The 17,957-nt window shown below is 41.1% G+C and overlaps 1 protein-coding gene across 1 annotated transcript; it reads right to left on the minus strand.

The window, feature by feature from the left end:
• Nucleotides 1–7,798: 7,798 nt before the first annotated feature.
• On the minus strand, nucleotides 7,799–16,932 carry chrnd (cholinergic receptor, nicotinic, delta (muscle)). Its single transcript, XM_063484466.1, has 12 exons — nucleotides 16,875–16,932; nucleotides 14,856–15,001; nucleotides 14,695–14,739; nucleotides 14,474–14,583; nucleotides 13,074–13,229; nucleotides 12,793–12,905; nucleotides 11,660–11,860; nucleotides 11,140–11,251; nucleotides 10,487–10,601; nucleotides 9,643–9,853; nucleotides 9,274–9,392; nucleotides 7,799–8,066 (listed from the first exon to the last, which is right to left on the minus strand). Exons 1-12 carry the CDS (start codon nucleotides 16,930–16,932, stop codon nucleotides 7,884–7,886), a joined length of 1,569 nt encoding a protein of 522 aa, XP_063340536.1. The 3' UTR covers nucleotides 7,799–7,883.
• Between the last annotated feature and the right edge of the window lie 1,025 nt (nucleotides 16,933–17,957).

Here is a 17,957-nt window from a genome sequence, read left to right on the forward strand (position 1 = left end):
GAAGCACCCCCAGAGCATGATGCTTCCACCACCATATTTGACAGTGGGGATGGTGTGTTCAGAGTGATGTGCAGTGTTAGTTTTCCGCCACACATAGCGTTTTGCATTTTGGTCTCATCTGACCAGAGCACCTTCTTCCACATGTTTGCTGTGTCCCCCACATGGCTTGTGGCAAACTGCAAACGGGACTTCTTATGGTTGTCTGTTAACAATGGCTTTCTTCTTGCCACTCTTCCATAAAGGCCAACTTTGTGCAGTGCACGACTAATAGTTGTCCTATGGACAGATTCCCCCAGCTGAGCTGTAGATCTCTGCAGCTCGTCCAGAGTCATCATGGGCCTCTTGGCTGCATTTCTGATCAGCGCTCTCCTTGTTCGGCCTGTGAGTTTAGGTGGACGGCCTTGTCTTGGTAGGTTTACAGTTGTGCCATACTCCTTCCATTTCTGAATGATCGCTTGAACAGTGCTCCGTGGGATGTTCAAGGCTTGGGAAATCTTTTTGTAGCCTAAGCCTGCTTTAAATTTCTCAATAACTTTATCCCTGACCTGTCTGGTGTGTTCTTTGGACTTCATGGTGTTGTTGCTCCCAATATCCTCTTAGACAACCTCTGAGGCCGTCACAGAGCAGCTGTATTTGTACTGACATTAGATTACACACAGGTGCACTCTATTTAGTCATTAGCACTCATCAGGCAATGTCTGTGGGCAACTGACTGCACTCAGACCAAAGGGGGCTGAATAATTACGCACACCTCACTTTGCAGTTATTTATTTGTAAAAAATGTTTGGAATCATGTATGATTTTCGTTCCACTTCTCACGTGTACACCACTTTGTATTGGTCTTTCACGTGGAATTCCAATAAAATTGATTCATGTTTGTGGCTGTAATGTGACAAAATGTGGGAAAGTTCAAGGGGGCCGAATACTTTTGCAAGCCACTGTATGTGTCTCAGAGAGGAATAAAGAGTTCACTTAGTGTTTGTCTGTTCTGATGTTTCAGATACTGAGGTGTCCTGTGTTTTCATGGAGAGATGCGTCTTACCGTGCAGTTTCAAGATTGGGAATGAAATCGTCATCCACTGGTTTAAGACACCAAGAGACCTTCGTGTCCACTCATTCTACTACAGCAGAGACCAGCTTGGAAACCAGGACCAGTACTACAGAAACAGGACTTCACTGTTCAAGGACCAGATCTCCAGTGGAAATGCCTCACTCCAGCTGACAAGTGTGGAGGTTCAGGATGAGGGCAGATATAAGTGCCACACCAGCACCATCAAGGGAAACCAGGAGTCATTTGTCAACCTAAAAGTGGACGGTAGGAGAAACTTGCAGCAAACATCAGCTCAGTTCTCCGTGCACTGTCAGATGACTGGATTTTAAAGATTTTGTGTTCATTTTTTTCATCAGATTAATGATGAGTTTTTGATCCGTGATTTTCTTTTGTTGCAGCTCCAGTTAATAAGGTCAAAATTAATCAGGTTGAAAACAGGATCAGCTGCAGGTCAGAGGGGATCTACCCTGAACCTCAGCTCTCCTGGTCCACCAGCCCTTTATCCAACATCACCTTCACTAACACCACCAAAGTCGAGCGGACTGAGCAGCTGCTTTACAACATCAGCAGTTCTCTGATGCTTTCAGCCGGTGTTTATGATCTGCTCTTTATCTGCACCATCAGCACTCGCAGGAACAGGAGGAGAGCCACTCTGCAGAGACTATGTGAGTATTTCAACCAAACTAGGAGAACTGCAGGTGGAACGTAGATAACTAGGGAAAAATATGAAGGAAAACTGCATTAAATATGTTTTCTGTAAAATTAAAACGAACAAACAAAAAACACAAAACCTGTTTATCTATCCTGATGAAACAATGCAAGGAAACCTACATCTGTGATATATCTTCACCTTGCACTTTCAGATAAAAAGCAGCATCCACACAAAGACTGTGGAGCTTTTAAAATGTGTCAAGATGAACAAGGCGCAGCAGAATTATCAAAAAGCAGAAAAGTTAAAGACGGACTTTGGATGTGGTTTATGCAAAAAATAAGAAAAAACAGTTGAGCTCTCTCTCATCAAAACACTGTAAGAAAATACGTGAATTTCTTTAAATATCAGTAATAACATACATATATCAGTATGCGGAGGGGTGCGGTTTGGGGCTCAGCTGCAGGGGTATATATGAGCTCAGTGAGAACATGGGCGGTGCAAGGAAGATTTGCTTCAACAGGACTTTCATAGAGGAAGCAGAGTCTGGCCTGCCAGGGGGGCAGAGGTCACTGAGGTATTTATAAAGCTGTTTGGTGGTTGGTGCACAGAGGTAGATGAAATTCAACCCAAGTTCTTTTAGGCTTTGGGTCTTGTAGGCTTCTCCTGGGTGACATCAGTGGGGGTTTGGGGACAGCTCCTCCGGATTGGTGCTCTGGGTCCACAGAGGAACCAGAGGGTTCACATTTCTCAGCCATCCTGGGAAGGTCCGTGCTACGATACTCTTAGGAAGACTCCAAGCTTCAGGAGGAACAGTGCAGCATGGATCAGTCTGATACCCTGTTACAAATATCTGAGGATATTGACTTGGATGTTTTGTTCTAGAAGTGAAGCACAACAGTGGGTGTGTGATGACATTCGTAGACGACATCACGAGTTCCTATTGATATCCCAAATTGATGGCTGCCTGATAGTCCCTCAGAGTCAGGACTCTTCTTCTTTACCATTTTCCTGCTTTTTGTTACAGAATTAAAATCACCAAACACAAACTTTGTATCCTTAACTTTTGCCGGTGAGTTTAAGTTTCACTTCTCGTCCAATTGCATTCTTTCTTCTCTGCATTGCCGCGTCCAGTAAGATGCTGTGGCAACAGAACCTGAAAACTCAAACAAATATCACGTCACTGATTAATACTGGACAACGCTCTTTGCTGGTCTTTTGGCTGGTGAAGGTTCACTATGTGGTTACCATGGATACATGACGCTCTGTGTGGGAATGCGTGCCTCGGCTCGGTGTTGCTTGGGGCTGCATGGACCTCTTAGTAATTTCCCAAGACTGTAGTTTTTAATATTGTTGTTAATCATTTACATTGTATGCCTTCAGCTGATATCAGTGGTCCCAGCACTGGTGTGACAATCCCCTGCACCCCCTCAAACACTTCACTCACCAACTTCACCCTCCTCTGGAGATTCAACCACACTCACACCATCCTGAGCCAGTCCTGGACCGACGTCACCTACTCGGTGTCAGACGGGTGGAGGCAGAAGGTGGAGAATGTGTCCAAGTCAGGCAGCCTCATGCTAAAGGACTTATCCACAAAGCAGGAGGGGATGTACACCTGTGAGCTCAGTAATGCTGAGGAGACGCACACTACCCACATGCACCTGAGAATAACTGAAGGTGAGATCGAGCTGATATAAAACACTGCAGGGAGAATCTTGCCCGGCTGATGACCAGATAAAGCCAGATTTCTAAAGAAATTAATTAATCATTGATATAATTAATCAGTTTTCAATTGCAAAGCGTGAATGAATTTGCATAAGTGGACAAAAGCATAAAATAAACTACTAAATGTGTATTTTGGACATTTTCTTTGCATTGGTTTAAAAAGTGAAACAACATGACCCAAAATCTCAACTTCTCATAACAAATAAGTTCTTACCTGTAGAGTCCTGACTAAATGTGTAGCTGTGCACCTGCCAGAGCTTTTATTATTGCATTTGTAAAGTGGGGACATTCAGCCAGACAAAGATTTATTCTACTCAGAATTGTTTGCTGTTGAAACATAACTACACAGACCAATAATGTAAAAGTAAAGATTCAGTGTAACTGTATCAAAAGTGAACCTATCAGAGTGTTTCTGCAGCTATGACCTCGTGTTATTACTGCACGTGAGCTTTACTCATAATCCTAAAATAAGACATGTGAGCGACTGTGAGGAGAACAATTGGAGGGGAAATGAACCTTTTCTTTTTTACAGGTTTCTCTCTTCATGGTTCAGTTAACGAGTTAAAGCTTATTGAGGAAGTGAATCTGTCAGTTGAACCAAAATAGAAAACATAACTAATCCTGATGCAGCAGCAGTTTTACTGTGAGATTTTACTGTCATCATACGCTTCAGTTTTTGAATAATTCAGCTGAATAAACAAGCTTGTCAGGATTACAGTAATATTTGGGTGCGCAAACTAGCAAATATGAAGTATTAAGTCAGCTGTGTTTATAGTTATAAAGATCATGTACAGTCTATGATAATCACCAACATTATGATTAGTAACTGTACTTTCATTATACATTTTTCCACAGGGGCTCGCTCTAACACTGCAGTCATTACTACAGCTGTTATGTGTGGACTGGTATTGATCGGCCTGTCGATCGCTGCCCTAATCTTCATCAGGAGGTCTGCGCTACACTTTAATTACTTTGACTTTGCACAGCGTTGTTTATAGTCCAGGGTTGAATCACTGTAAACACCATAGTGTTTGTTTGTGCTGGTCTGTCTGCATCGTTCTGCGATCATGAGGGAAACTAATCTGTTCATGTCAGACTTTGAGCTGATAAATATTGAACAGTGGGTACTTTTGTTCAAGTAAAAGAGAGAAAAGATCTCAGAGAAATGAAACTATCAGGGGTTTTACATTAGGGTGAAAAGAAAGCATCAAAAACATCAGTGAAGCTGCTGTAGATTAGACATGAATGACTTTCTGACTCACTGGAAAAAAGTTATAACCTTCTTATTGTGAGGACGAAACAATAATGATTGAATCGGTGTCTTACTGACTTTTTATTTTGCAGGAGACTGTAATCTGAAGGATTGAAATTATGGACGCTGAAGACGTTTTTTGAAATCATCCATCAGGTTTTGAAGCCGAGCCTCATCTATAACCTTTGTTCATAGCATCAGCTGAGTTTACCTCATCATTGCCAACGTCTCTTAGGACATAGTTAACCTTTGTTTTCTGATTTTAAATAATCTAATTCCATATCAGCTAGTAACACGTTACTATAATCACATTACTTTTTTGTGGGACACTGTCATGTGATTCATTAATTGTACTAAATTTACTAATCAGACAGTTAAGAAAGGATTCATCAATCATCTGCAGGACAGTTGGATAAAACAGCAATAATCACATGTGCCTTCTTTTTCTGTGTATTACAATATACAGCTACTGCTGCTAACGCACTACAGGCCTTTGTATCGTCGTCACAAACCAGGATGGACTCTGTTTTGTTCAGAGTCATAACAAAGAGAAATCTTATTTTATTAACTGATGAAGAACAAAGTAAAAACATAGTGAAGTAGAGTTAACCATTAGGCTGTTTTCACCAACAGTCTCTGTATGCAGTCAGCTCAGATCAGACGCTGCTGTGATTTGAAAAATGCTGGCCCCTGGTGGATAAGGTCTTAATTACAAGAACTAGTTCAACTTGATTCGCTTGTACTTGTTTAGTCTACTAAACAAGCGATAGACTAAACATGCTGTATCAGTATTATTAGAGGTGGGGAAATGGACCATAAGCACCTTTGTTTGTTCAAAGATGTTTGATGAAGGACCGTCACTGAGAACTCTTGAAAACACCGTTTGTAAATCAGCAGTCTTGCCTTTGACAACCTGTTGTGTTTAAAGGAAGTACTAAATGTGTTTATGCTTCAATTTATTCCTTTTCTTTCAAGAATGGTCTCCAGTTTTATTCTTACTTGAAGTGAAAACATCCCAGTGAAAATGTGACCAATGAGAATCACTGTCAGTTTAGACAAAGGTTTCAAAACAACCACAGCTGTTAGTTTGTGTGTGTAAGCTAACAGCTAAAATAATGTTAATTATTTGTTTTTAGCAATTTCTTTTTTTATGTTGTTTAGTCTAGAAACCATTTTTGGCCAATAGTCTGACAGTATTATGATCACTATGATCACAACACGTGAGAGAAAAGCTAAACACAGATCGGGTTCAGCATCTAAACTACTGATGCAGACCTCTATAGAGCGTGGGGACGTCACGCTATAATGAGGAGCTGACGTTTTTCTGGCATAATGTTTAACACTGAAATGTTTCCCATTTAAAAAATTTCAAAAACGCCTTTTGGATTGATATAATATATTTTTGTAATTTGCTGATATTTGCACAATTGATTTGTTTTTCATTTGAAATTTTGTTAAAGTTTTGGAATCAAAATGGGAATTTCTGAAAATGTCTTAATTATAAAACAGTGGTCGCAAGGCAATAAGATTTCTGTCATAATGTTTATGTAAGTAAAGAACTGAGACTTTATTTTTTCAACCCTGTAATACTTAGTGTATCATATTTGATACATCGCATTACATCATCACTGCCATAAATTGCAGAAAAGTGCCTTTAATATCTGTCAGGTGGTTTAATAAACACTCCACTTTCAAAACCTTTGAATTTTCTGCCAATTATTTCCTGGTTCAGGCGTTAAAGGGCTGACACAGTCCAGTCCAGAAACATCATCTCTTTGTGCTATAGCCGGTAAAAAATGAAGTGTGTGGGGGAAAAAATTAAAGTTTTGCTTTAAAAAATATGGAGGGGGGCAGGTTCTTCAAGTCCACAGCGAGTTCAGCTCCAGGTGGTTCACCTCCTGTCTGCAGGCAGCCTAGTCATCATCCTAGATCAGAACCTTGATGGTTTCACAGATGATTCTCCTGAGGTACTGTAACATTAGTGTAGAGGGAGAAGAGCAGCGGGGAGAGAGTGCACCCCTGTGGGAGCCGGTGTTAATGGTCTATGTGTGGGACGTGATACGCTTCAGCCTCACCTGCTGCTGCCCGTCTGTCAGGAAGATAGTGATCCACTGACAGGTGGAGGCAGGCACAGTAAGCTGGTTGAGCTTCTGGTGGAGGATGTCTGAGATTATGATGCTGTCATACGTCCTGGCTTGATCGAGGTGATGCAGGATGTAATGCAGCCCTGTGTTTTCAGACAGCAGTGCATGTGACAGTTTGCACCGTGTTCCACAGAGTCAGTGCATCTGTCTTCACTGATCTCAGGGATTAACCCTCAATCCTAAAGTCAAGAGTGCTTAAAACTCAGGAAACCCCTTGGGATCCACTCGATCTTAAATCTTCACTCTAATCAAAAAACAAGAGAACGCAACGTTTTTACTTGAGCATTTTATGGACCTACCTGCCAGCTCTTGTTTAACCGTTTCTTGAGCAGAGCTGGTTATAAACTAACATTATGCCAGGTAATGTAGGACTGAAGTGTCCTAAAAATCACACTTAAACAGTTTTTTAAAGGTAAAGTATCTCACATCATATGAGAGTTTATTTTCCAAGTCTCAGAATCCAACAAAGTTACATCCACTTTACAGACCGTTGTACTAATGCTAACAGCAGCACTTAACGACAGAAACATGCAGGATATCCTCACCAACTCACCTCCGTATCTGTGTCACTGGACAGCTTTCTCCAGAGTGAATCGACGTGGACACCAGCTGAGATAAACAGCTGACTGACAGATGAGTCACAACCTAGACTTGTTCATGCATTCGAATTGGGAGAGTTAAAAAATAGAATTCAGCTGCAGTATGTAATCTAATGACATCTAGTGGTGACGTTTTACACACCGAACCTTGGAGTGTTTAAAAAAAAACACTCTTTGGTTTATGCAAAGAAAAAAAGGTTAAAGAGTGAAAGTGAATATTCTCAGCCTGGCTGTGCTTAAAGAACTGCTGGTTCAATCATTGTGAACAGAAACAAATCATGTCAAAGATTTCTGATTATAAATGTTTATTCAAACCACAAACACTGGATTAAATCAAATAGTTATTCATTCAAAACAAGAAAACACACACAGCTACAGTATTTTGTCATACAGAGTAACAAACCTCATATGAACACAGAGTAACAGCGCTCTCTGCTGTGTTGGGTGTTTTTGTTCATGTTTACAGCAGACGTGCATGGTTCTCCATGTAGTCATGCGGGTCTCCTTCAAAGGGCAGACGTGGAGGACTGTTGCAGGCTCCCATCAGGAAGATGATGATGGTGCCAAAGATCATCACAGGAGTGATCAGGAAGAGGCAAAGACGGTCCACGGTGCGAGCGATGCCGCTCCAGTTATCTTTCTCCTGTGACGACACCAGCGAGGGCAGAGTTTTATGTTTCACCTCATTGTTTATTCAATAAAAACAATAAAGCCATAACCAAAGGAACTAATGAGCCACTGAAACAGCTTCTAGTCCTCTCATCAGATGTTGTTACAGTCTGGCCCCAGAGCCAAGAAGAATGAAGTCAACACAGCGGTGCTAAAAACTGCTGGTTTGGGGACTCTAATGAATCACAGTGGAAGATTTGAAAGAGACGTGAATCTTCCCAGCAGTGGCCAGACTACCGAAATTACTCCAAGAGCACATCAACGACTCATCTAGGATGTCACAAAAGAACATCTAAAGAACTGCAGGCATCACTCAAGGTCAGAGTTCACGATTCAACAATAAGAAAGTGACTGAGCAAAAATGTCATCCATGGGAGAGTTCAAAGACGAAAACCACTGCTGACCAACAAAACATCTGGATGATCCCCAAGACCAGATGTAACGGGTTTGAGTCCAGTTACATCAGGTTTAAAACTAATACAGCATTTCAGTCAAACATGAAGGTAGTGTGATGGGTTGGGGCTTCAGGTCCTGGACGACTTGCAGTAAATGATGGAACCGTGAATTCTGATCTCTACCAGAAAATCCTGAAGGAGAATGTCCGACCAGCAGTTCGTACACTGAAGCTCAAGAGCACTTGGGTTATACAGCTGGACGATGAGCCCACCTGAGAATTTCTCAAAAAACAGAATAAAAGTTTTGGACTGGCTTTGGAGTGCAGACTGAAATCCAGTGGAGACGCTGTTTATGCTGAAAAACCCTCCAATGTGGCTGAATTCACACAACTCTGCAAAAAAGAGTGACCCAAAATTCCTCCACAGTGATGTGTAACATTCGTTTTTATTTATTACTAATGCGTGAACCTTCCTCCCAAGGGTGGCACAACCAGTTATGAGGCTTAAGGGTCGATGACTTTCACACAGGGCCAGGTCGGCTTGGGTAGCTTTTTCTCTTTATCAATGAAACCATCATTTAAAAACTGTTTTGCATTTTCTTGGATTAACTTTGACAAATATTAGAATGTGTTTGGTGATTTGAAACATGCACGTGTGGGAAATACTGAAAAAAATGCTAAACTTTTTCAAATTTTGATGAAAACATGTGCTAACGTTTTTTTTTACACAATTCAAAGCATCTGGACTCGTGCAGAGCATCGTCACGTTCTGGTTGTTCGCTCTCACCTCGTTGTATTCGTTCTTGTTGCGCATGTGTTTGATGATGTAGTTCGCTCCGTCCACAGCTGGCTTCATTTCAGAGTACAGCTGATCCGTCACACCTCCATCATCCTGGGGTTTCAACACTACACACACACACACACACAGCTCAATTTAAACATCCTCTCTGCAGGTTTTTACTGCAGAGTCCACTGATCACTTACACGACCAAACAACTGGCCCCAGCAGCATCAGACTCCAACACAAAGATGCAAAACTACATGTAACACTGATGTGCTGAAGCCTGGCAACGAAGGCCACATCACTACATCTGATTCTGATTTCCTGTCACAATAACACAGCATCTTATAAACACACTCAGGTGACGGTGCGTACATGCTGCGTGGGTGACTCGAGTGGTGAAGCCGTGTCTCTCCGATTGTTTCTCAAACATCAGCTCGCTGCGAGACTTGACGGTGTAGTACTCGTCCGCTTTGGCGATGTAACCCACTGAACTCGATCGTCGCGGCAACGCTCCATCCCACGCTGGCTCTGCCTCCGCAGGGTGGGACATGAGCAAGAGCCGAGGCAACCGTTCGAGGAAAAACTGGACGTGGACAGAAACGTGTTTATTTAAATAAAACTCAGAAACTTTTCAGTTTTATATTTAATACAGTACTATTACTGTATGGCACTATTACAGTACTACACTGCAGTGTGTCTGAAAGCTTACACTTTAAGTTGGCATATATTGGACAAACAAAAGTAAATCAAATATAAACAAATGAATTTTAATGCCATAAATATTCTTAAAAATGTAATCATTGAATTAATGCTAAAATGAGCCATAAATAGATATTTGTAGTATTTAATTCTGTAGTTATGTACCTTTATATTGATTCTCCTATTTTTGCTCTTAAATTAATTTTACTTTATTATGTTATTTTCAGCTGTGCTGCCTCAGCACTGTCAGCTTGCTAGAAATCTCCTGAGTGAATCAGTGAATACACATCAATAAGCAGCAATGCATTAAAATAAGCTGGGAAAATATTCTGAGAGAAAGACGCAAAGCAAATAAATTCTAAATAAATAAATCAGTAAGTAAATAAATAAGTTTTAAAAACATGCAACAGATATTTAAAATAAATGCACAGAAATATTCTTTAAGCTGCTGCTTAAAATGTGTAATATGTTTGCACGAGCGCGCATGCGCGTGCGTGCGTGCGTGCGTGCGTGTTACCCGCTTGGTCCACTCAGTCATGACGTGCGTGCTCGGCGTCCTGAAGTGCAGGTTGAGGACGACCACACAGTTTAAAACGACCACAGTAACCAGCACCATGATGAACATCAAATACCTGAGAGACAGTTTAACTGGTTTAAGTACGACTGTATTTATTTTTCCCTCTTTGGTCTATTGTTTCTTTCTTTTTTAAATTAAATACACATTATTTTCTCACTTTTCTTTTCTTGTTATTTGTCAGCGAGTGTTTACAGACTGGGAATGACGCTTTCTCAGGTGATATGTTAAAGCCTTGTTGAAGTTTTTATACTGCATGTAAACTGTGAGATAGCCTTCAGTTTTGTATTCTACAAGCTTTGAGCATTGCAAAGTTTAAGTACATCCCTGCACAGCAGTGGTTTGTGCTCTGGCTCAATAAAAAGGGCTTCAGAAGGCTAATAACACTGACCCTGGTAACTCTGACTGCTCTCTGAAATAACCGTGTTGCTCCGTGCAAACAGAAATCATTCATGTTTACTGAAGAAAACCAGCATGTTTAGAAATACTGTGTTGAAAATCTATTACTCTGTTAAAGAAGCACTTGGAAAAGCTTAAATTTGAATCTAAAGCTGATGTTTCCAGATGTTGTTGGGAGTATGTTTTGTACTTCTTACTTAACAATAAGCGGCACAGACATGGAAGTTTCCGGCAGCCTTTGAGAGATCAGCAGCAGGAAGACAGACTGAGCGAGCAGCACAGAGATGGACAAGGTCATCTTCTCACCACCTGCACACAAAACGCACAGTTTCAGCAAGTGAAGGAAACCAGTTCAGACTGGAATCATTTTAAACCTCCAACAAAGTATTTCTGAGCAGTTTAGGAGCAAAGTGTTTGCAGGTGAGCTCTGTTTACACTAAGACCAGAGGAATCGACAGGAGATTCCCAATTAAGGTGATTTCTGACTTTTTCCCAGATTAATGTTTAAAAATATAGTTGATTTAATTATAGTTTACAAATAGATTTAATCTGCCTTGCTGCAGTTTCCTGTAAGCTTTCAGAGTTGGCACATTTCTCGGTCTTATAAAAAAATAAAACTGAGTGTGTCTCTATGCATGTCGAGGAATATTTGCACAGCCCAGTAACACCACAGGTTACAGAGAAAAGGTTGAAATTGCTCTTTAAACGTGCACTGACTGTCAGCGGGCAGGTAGTACACGAGGCAGGCCAGGAAGGAGATGAGCACACAGGGAATGATGATGTTGACAATGTAGAATAGAGGTTTGCGTTTGATGATCAGGTAGAAGGTGATGTCCTGGTGCTTGTTGCTGTCCATGGGGATGTGCTTGTAGATGTTTCTCTTGGCCGGCCGGTGGACGATCTCCCACTCGCCGTTTTCTGCCAACATTAGTGGAGAACACGAGATGAGACGCAGACAGAAGAAAGTTTACATAACGGAGCTTCCTCCACGATTGACTGCGGCGTTTCAGCCTAAAGTAAAAAATATCTGTTCTTTGACATTAGAAGCACTAAAATATGTTTTTCATGTCCATGTTTGTGAAGATGTATTTAAATGTAGTGAAGTCCAAACCTATTTGAACAGACTTTTTTTGCCTGTGCACACCACAGTAATTTTACATTTTTAAAAAGATGTGATAAAAGTGTTGGACTTTCACTGGAACTCTTCATATGAGGTGTTGATGTAGTGGTGATGAAATAAAAGAGGCCAGAGTTGGGCTGAAAAAACTGAATAAACCCATCAAAGAAAGAGCAACACTTTCAGTCTGGTTCATTCATAAAAAGAAGGAATCCACTGACCAGCTCAGGATCACCAAAAACCCAGAAAGACCACAAAAGACAACTAAAGTGGATGATGACAGAATTTTTTCCGTGGTTAAGAAAACTAACTTCACAAGATTTAACCTTAAGAAGAGACTCAAAGAGGTAAGAGTATCACTGTCAGCAATCAAGAGACGCCTTCATCAATACAAATACAGAGGGTTTACAACAAGATGCAAAACTCAAGACAGGAAGACCAGCTACATGATCTTTATGTGCAAGTTAAATCCTGACCAATACTGTGGGAGGAGGTGTGATTCTTTGTGGACAGATGGATGGACGGACACTTTGCCAGATGAGCTAAAAATATATATTTGGACAGGATCGAGGTGAAGCTTTACTGGAATGATGGGAAGAGAAACGTCTTCAGCAGGAAACATTCATGAAGTCTATCACATCATCGGTCAGACAGTTAAAGTATGGCATGGGCATTTCAGACAGGGAAAAGTAAAGTGTAAAAGTAACACTGGAGTGCAGAAAAGAGCAGCTACCTGTCCAGCTAGCAGGGTCAATAATGACCCACTCTACTGTATAGTTGGCGACTTCTCCGGCGTATTCTTCTTTCAGGAGCATCCGGATCTCTTTGGCGTTGTAGGTCAGAGAGCTGCAAAGCAGCGTGAGAAACATGAATTAAATTAATCTGAGATGTTTTCAGGAGAAAAACACCATAAAAACTTAATAGATTTGCTTCACAGCAGACTGTAAATTCAGATTTACGTGTAAATTTGGATGCATAACTGTCAACAGAGAGCTTTAAATCATTCTTTCTTACGTGAACTTGAGCGTGCAGTTCTGCCAGTCGAAGGGGAAATATCTGACGTTGATGGAGCAGGAGGAGCGGAAGATGGCCGGTGGCAACCAGTAGCAGAAACCATTACTGTACACCAGTACATTACTGTAGTAGGCCACTTCAAACTGGGCATCATTACTGAGGCATGGAGGAAGGAGGAAAGGACATACAGTTATGAAAATCTGTTTTTGCACAATGATTTATTTATTTATTTATTTTGCCTCTTTACTCCACCACAGTGGGTTTTAAATCAGTGCAGACTTTCAGCTATAATTTAAGGAGTTCAACACAAAGTGTAGCCTTAAAACTCCAACCAATTTTATACATAATTACCTATTGTTAGTGGATTAATGATTTCACACTGATTTTGTTTTGCAGTACTGTGAAAAAGTTTTTGCAACACTTGAATGTTTGAGATCTTTAAAGACAAAGACAACCTGAGTAAATAGAAAAATGCAGTTTTTAAATGATGATTTTAATTATTAAGGGAAAAAACATTCAAACCTGCGTGAAAAAACCAGCCAGCCTTACTGGCAAGAACTGCAGTCAAGTGTTTGAGATAACTGCCAGTGAGTCTTTCACATCACTGTGGAGAAGTTTGGCCAACTTTACTTTGCAGAATTGGAGGATTTTCGAGCATGAACAGCAGGTTTAAGGTCACTCCAAAGCATCCGGCTTTAACTTTGACTCACTCATTCTGAGATGGACTTCCTGCTGTGTTTTGGATCATTGTCCTGCTGTATAATACAAGTGCTCCCGAGGTTCAAGGCAGCAAATTAATGGCCAAACAGATCAGAATTAATGGTTCCATCAATTACAGCAAGTCGTCCTGAAGCAGCAAAGCAGCCCCAAACCTTTACACCACCACCCCCATTCTTTTGCTGTTGGCTTGGTTTAACACCAGATGTAACGGGACTCAAACTTCCCAAAAAGTTCAGCTTTTGTCTCATAAATCCACAGAATACCAGAAGTGGTTTTCACTCAGGGGGGCAAAAACAGGGCCAGGCAGGTTTGGAAAACCTTTTTCCCTTAATAACTGGGATTATCATGACAAAATATTTTTCATTTACTTAGGTTATCTCATAGATACTGACAAATACATCTAAACTTTTTAATTTTCCATCCATCTGCTTACACTTATCCTTTTCAGGGTCGCGGGGGGCGCTGGAGCCTATCCCAGCTGTCATAGGGCGAGAGGCGGGGTACACCCTGGACAGGTCGCCAGTCTGTCGCAGGGCCAACACACAGACACAGACAACCATTCGCGCTCACATTCACTCCCGCACTCACACCTATGGGCAATTTGGATTAACCAATTAACCTATCCCCACTATCCCCAATTTTCCATTGGCATAAAAATGAGTTTTTGTGTGTGACCTCACTTGTTTTCCAGAACAATCTCCGGCAGCCACACCATGCTGGGCGGCAGTCGGAGTACCTCAATGCCACCAAACTCTGTGGAATTCCACGTCAGCCGGTAGTCAGTCCACGTCTGCCATAACACACACACGCAGACACACATGCACGCACACACACACACAGAAGTAAATAAAGAGCTGCAAGTACTGAATATGAAGATGTAAAAGAATGAATTGTTACCCACAATTTCCAGCCACACGTTCGTCAGCAGCGTCTCATCTACTTCTTTCTACAAAGGAGAACAAAGACAAACATCGAATGAACTCCTCTGTTTGAATGTGTTCGATTTAAAATTTTAGCCTAACAGACACATTTAAAGTTTTAAAGTACACAAACACTGCGAACCAGAGAGATGAGGTTGGAGAGCGTGAGGGCGAGGTTAACATCGACAACATCCTGCTGCTTCTCGACGGGACGCAGCTCCTTGTTGTATCCCATCTCTTTGAACACGTATTCAATGACACGCTCCTCTTCGTTCCTGCCATTGCACTCTAACACACACAGATTAAAACACAACCATTTTACAACTGCTCTTCATATTCTCTAAGTTGCTTCTACTAAAACTGGGAGAGATTATACAAAAGTCCATCAGGCCAACAAAGGACACTTTTCAGTATTTAATAAGAGCAAACCAAACCTGCTGAAGAGCCAGTGGGCAAAAAAATCTGTTGGAAACCTAGAAACCAACCAGTACTGTAAAGGAGGAATGGGAAAGGCAAAGGTAAATCTATTTCTATAATTAAACATGAGTTAAAAGAAAAAAGCAACTTTACTTTTTTCTACCATTTTTCAAGTTATCTTTAAAATTTTGCACAAAGATGTCAGTTTTCATTGTTTTCTCAGCTTTCCAATTTTTTGCAGTTGTTAATAATTTCTGGTTGCAGTCCAGTGCTTTTCAGGATATTTCTGATTAGACTGGCCACTTTTTTCCTTGACTCGCTGCTCACGCTGACACTTCTGACCCTGCTCAGAGTGATTTTAATCCCAGCTCCTCTCGTCACCTTTCAGCCTTAAAGTCTTTTATTGCTGAATATGGAAGGAAGACATACATGAAAAAACACGCCTTTAATATTATACTGCTAATTAATTCAAGTCAACTTTTCAGTTCAATTCAGTTTTACTTACATAGAGCTAAATCTCAACAGCAGTCACTTCAAGGTGTTTTATATTGTAAGGTGAAGTAAACTGCTTGGACTGACCAGTGCTCAGAACAATGGGAAGGTCTAAAGATCAACTGCAAACATTAGAGGTGGATGCTGGGGTGGTGCAGGGGCTCAAACAGCAGTGCTGACATCAGAGGGACAGGTGGAGTATGACATGACGTGGATGAGGCGTGCTAGAGAGTATGAAGCAGTGCAGCTCAACTCGGCTCCCTACACTAGCTCAGACCCCCCCAACCAGCTTCTTTCTGTTTATGGTGTTTGAATTTAGACATTTTTACTCTGTTTTAAAAGAAATTAAAATCTGAGTCTTAAGATCAAAATAAATCAAACCTTATCACCAGTGACAGTTTGGTTTACAGTGTGGGGTCTGATCCCAGTATTAGTCCAAAGCTGAACATCAGAGCGACTCCATCTGCTCAGGAGATGAGACACTTGAAAGCTTCATTGTTGCTTCCTAATGGGCTTTCAGCTCCTGTTTCCAAGGTCAAACATAAACTCATCTCTAAACTCAAAGAATGTGCTGCTCAATTTAGAAATCCACAATCCCACAAAGTCCAGTTGACATCTTTGTTTTTAGTTTGTTTTTTGACTAACAGCCAGGCCTAGTGACACAAATACACTGTAAACAAGCATGACATTCACAGAGGAAAACAGACCGGATCCAAGCGCGTGAATGCTTCATGCTGCTCGGATTTCAGCTGCTCTGCAGATCCATCGACCACGACGGCTGCTGTGATAACCGGCTTCCCATCCTACAGTTCACCACACAGCAGCGCTTTGATTTTCACCAATCGGATTCAAAGGGCACGCTGCACATCGCTGATACAGACGCACTTTACATTTTTCTATTTGAGATGATCTAGCTCATTTTTCACTAATGAGGTTTAATTTATATTAAAAAAAACTCTGTTAAAAAAAACTGTGCTGGCTTAATACCCAACTACCTGGTCAATGAGTCTTTCCTTCCTTCCTTCAAAAAAAAACCCACTTCCATTGAAGAAAGGGCTTGAAATAAGTCTGACACAAAAATTTAGTCGGTCACATAATCAATTAACAGAGCAACTGCTTTAGCTGTAGATTACATATCCCAAGAGTTTTGGCTCCCTGTTTCATGATTAAAGAGATTTTCAACCTTCAAAATAAAAGATTTGCTTCGAAAACATTTTGTCAGGTTATCAGCTTAACGTTTTCACTAACTTACCCGACGACAGCAGTGCGAGCAGGAACAGAGTGGCCAGTGCTGCACGCTGAAGCTCCATGGCTGAGTGGAAGTGAGAGGTCCAGAGCCCTTTTACCCACCGACCTCCTGCCAGAACCCGAGAGGCAGAGTGACAAACAACAGCTGCAGACACACTGAGCAGAAAATAGAAAGCACAGAGCAGGCCTGAGCCGCCGGCTGCTGTCACCTCCACCCTGTACGGGAAACAGAAAGAGCCAGGAGGAAGGTCGGATACACTCATCGCAACACAAGAGCTGAACGTTCAGATTCACACGAGAAAAAGCTCAAACTGTGGACACAACTGTCATAGTAAATGTTACAGTGGACCTATATTTGACGTCTCATATGTAAACTGTTACCAGTCTGGACACTGATAATAAACATGGAGTTTTAAACTATGAGATCTGAATATGTAAAAAACAAAACAAAAACAAAAAAACACTCAGTTTGAGACACTTTTTTCACTCTTGGGTCTGTATGATGTCACAGACAGGCAATATTCATACACCAATAAATATGGAAGCAGGTACAAATAAATCTGATCATCCCTCTAATTTATATTTGGACAGAAAAAAAAATCCTGATTCCTGTTTCTCCCTGCTGACCTGTTGGTTTCAAAGTTCATACCATTACATCGTTAGTTACTATTATTCTAATATTTTCACAGTAAGCTTTAAGCTGTGTTTGACTCTCAAGGTTCAAGGTAACTTTATTTATACCCATAGGTAAGGTAAATTTGCTTTACAGAAAAGTGATAGCATTTGGCATCCCTTCAAAAACACACATACCTAATAAAAATATAAACCTCACTGTAGCAAATGTTTAGTAATTTAAACATTTCGAATCAAAAACAAAAACAGTGTTTAATTCAGTGACAGCAACAGGGACAAAGTTGTTTTTATAACGCTTTGTGCTGCATCTCAGGAAATAGAAACCTCCGTCCTGAGGAAAGAAGCTGAAATTCAGCCCTTAGAGGATGGGAACCATTTTTAAGGATTGATAAAGCCATCCTCTGTACCTGCTTAGAGTACAGGGAGGCTAAACAAGACTGTGGCTCACCTATCA

The sequence above is a fragment of the Pelmatolapia mariae genome, linkage group LG9 (genome assembly GCF_036321145.2).
Source record: "Pelmatolapia mariae isolate MD_Pm_ZW linkage group LG9, Pm_UMD_F_2, whole genome shotgun sequence".
Taxonomy (NCBI): domain Eukaryota; kingdom Metazoa; phylum Chordata; class Actinopteri; order Cichliformes; family Cichlidae; genus Pelmatolapia; species Pelmatolapia mariae.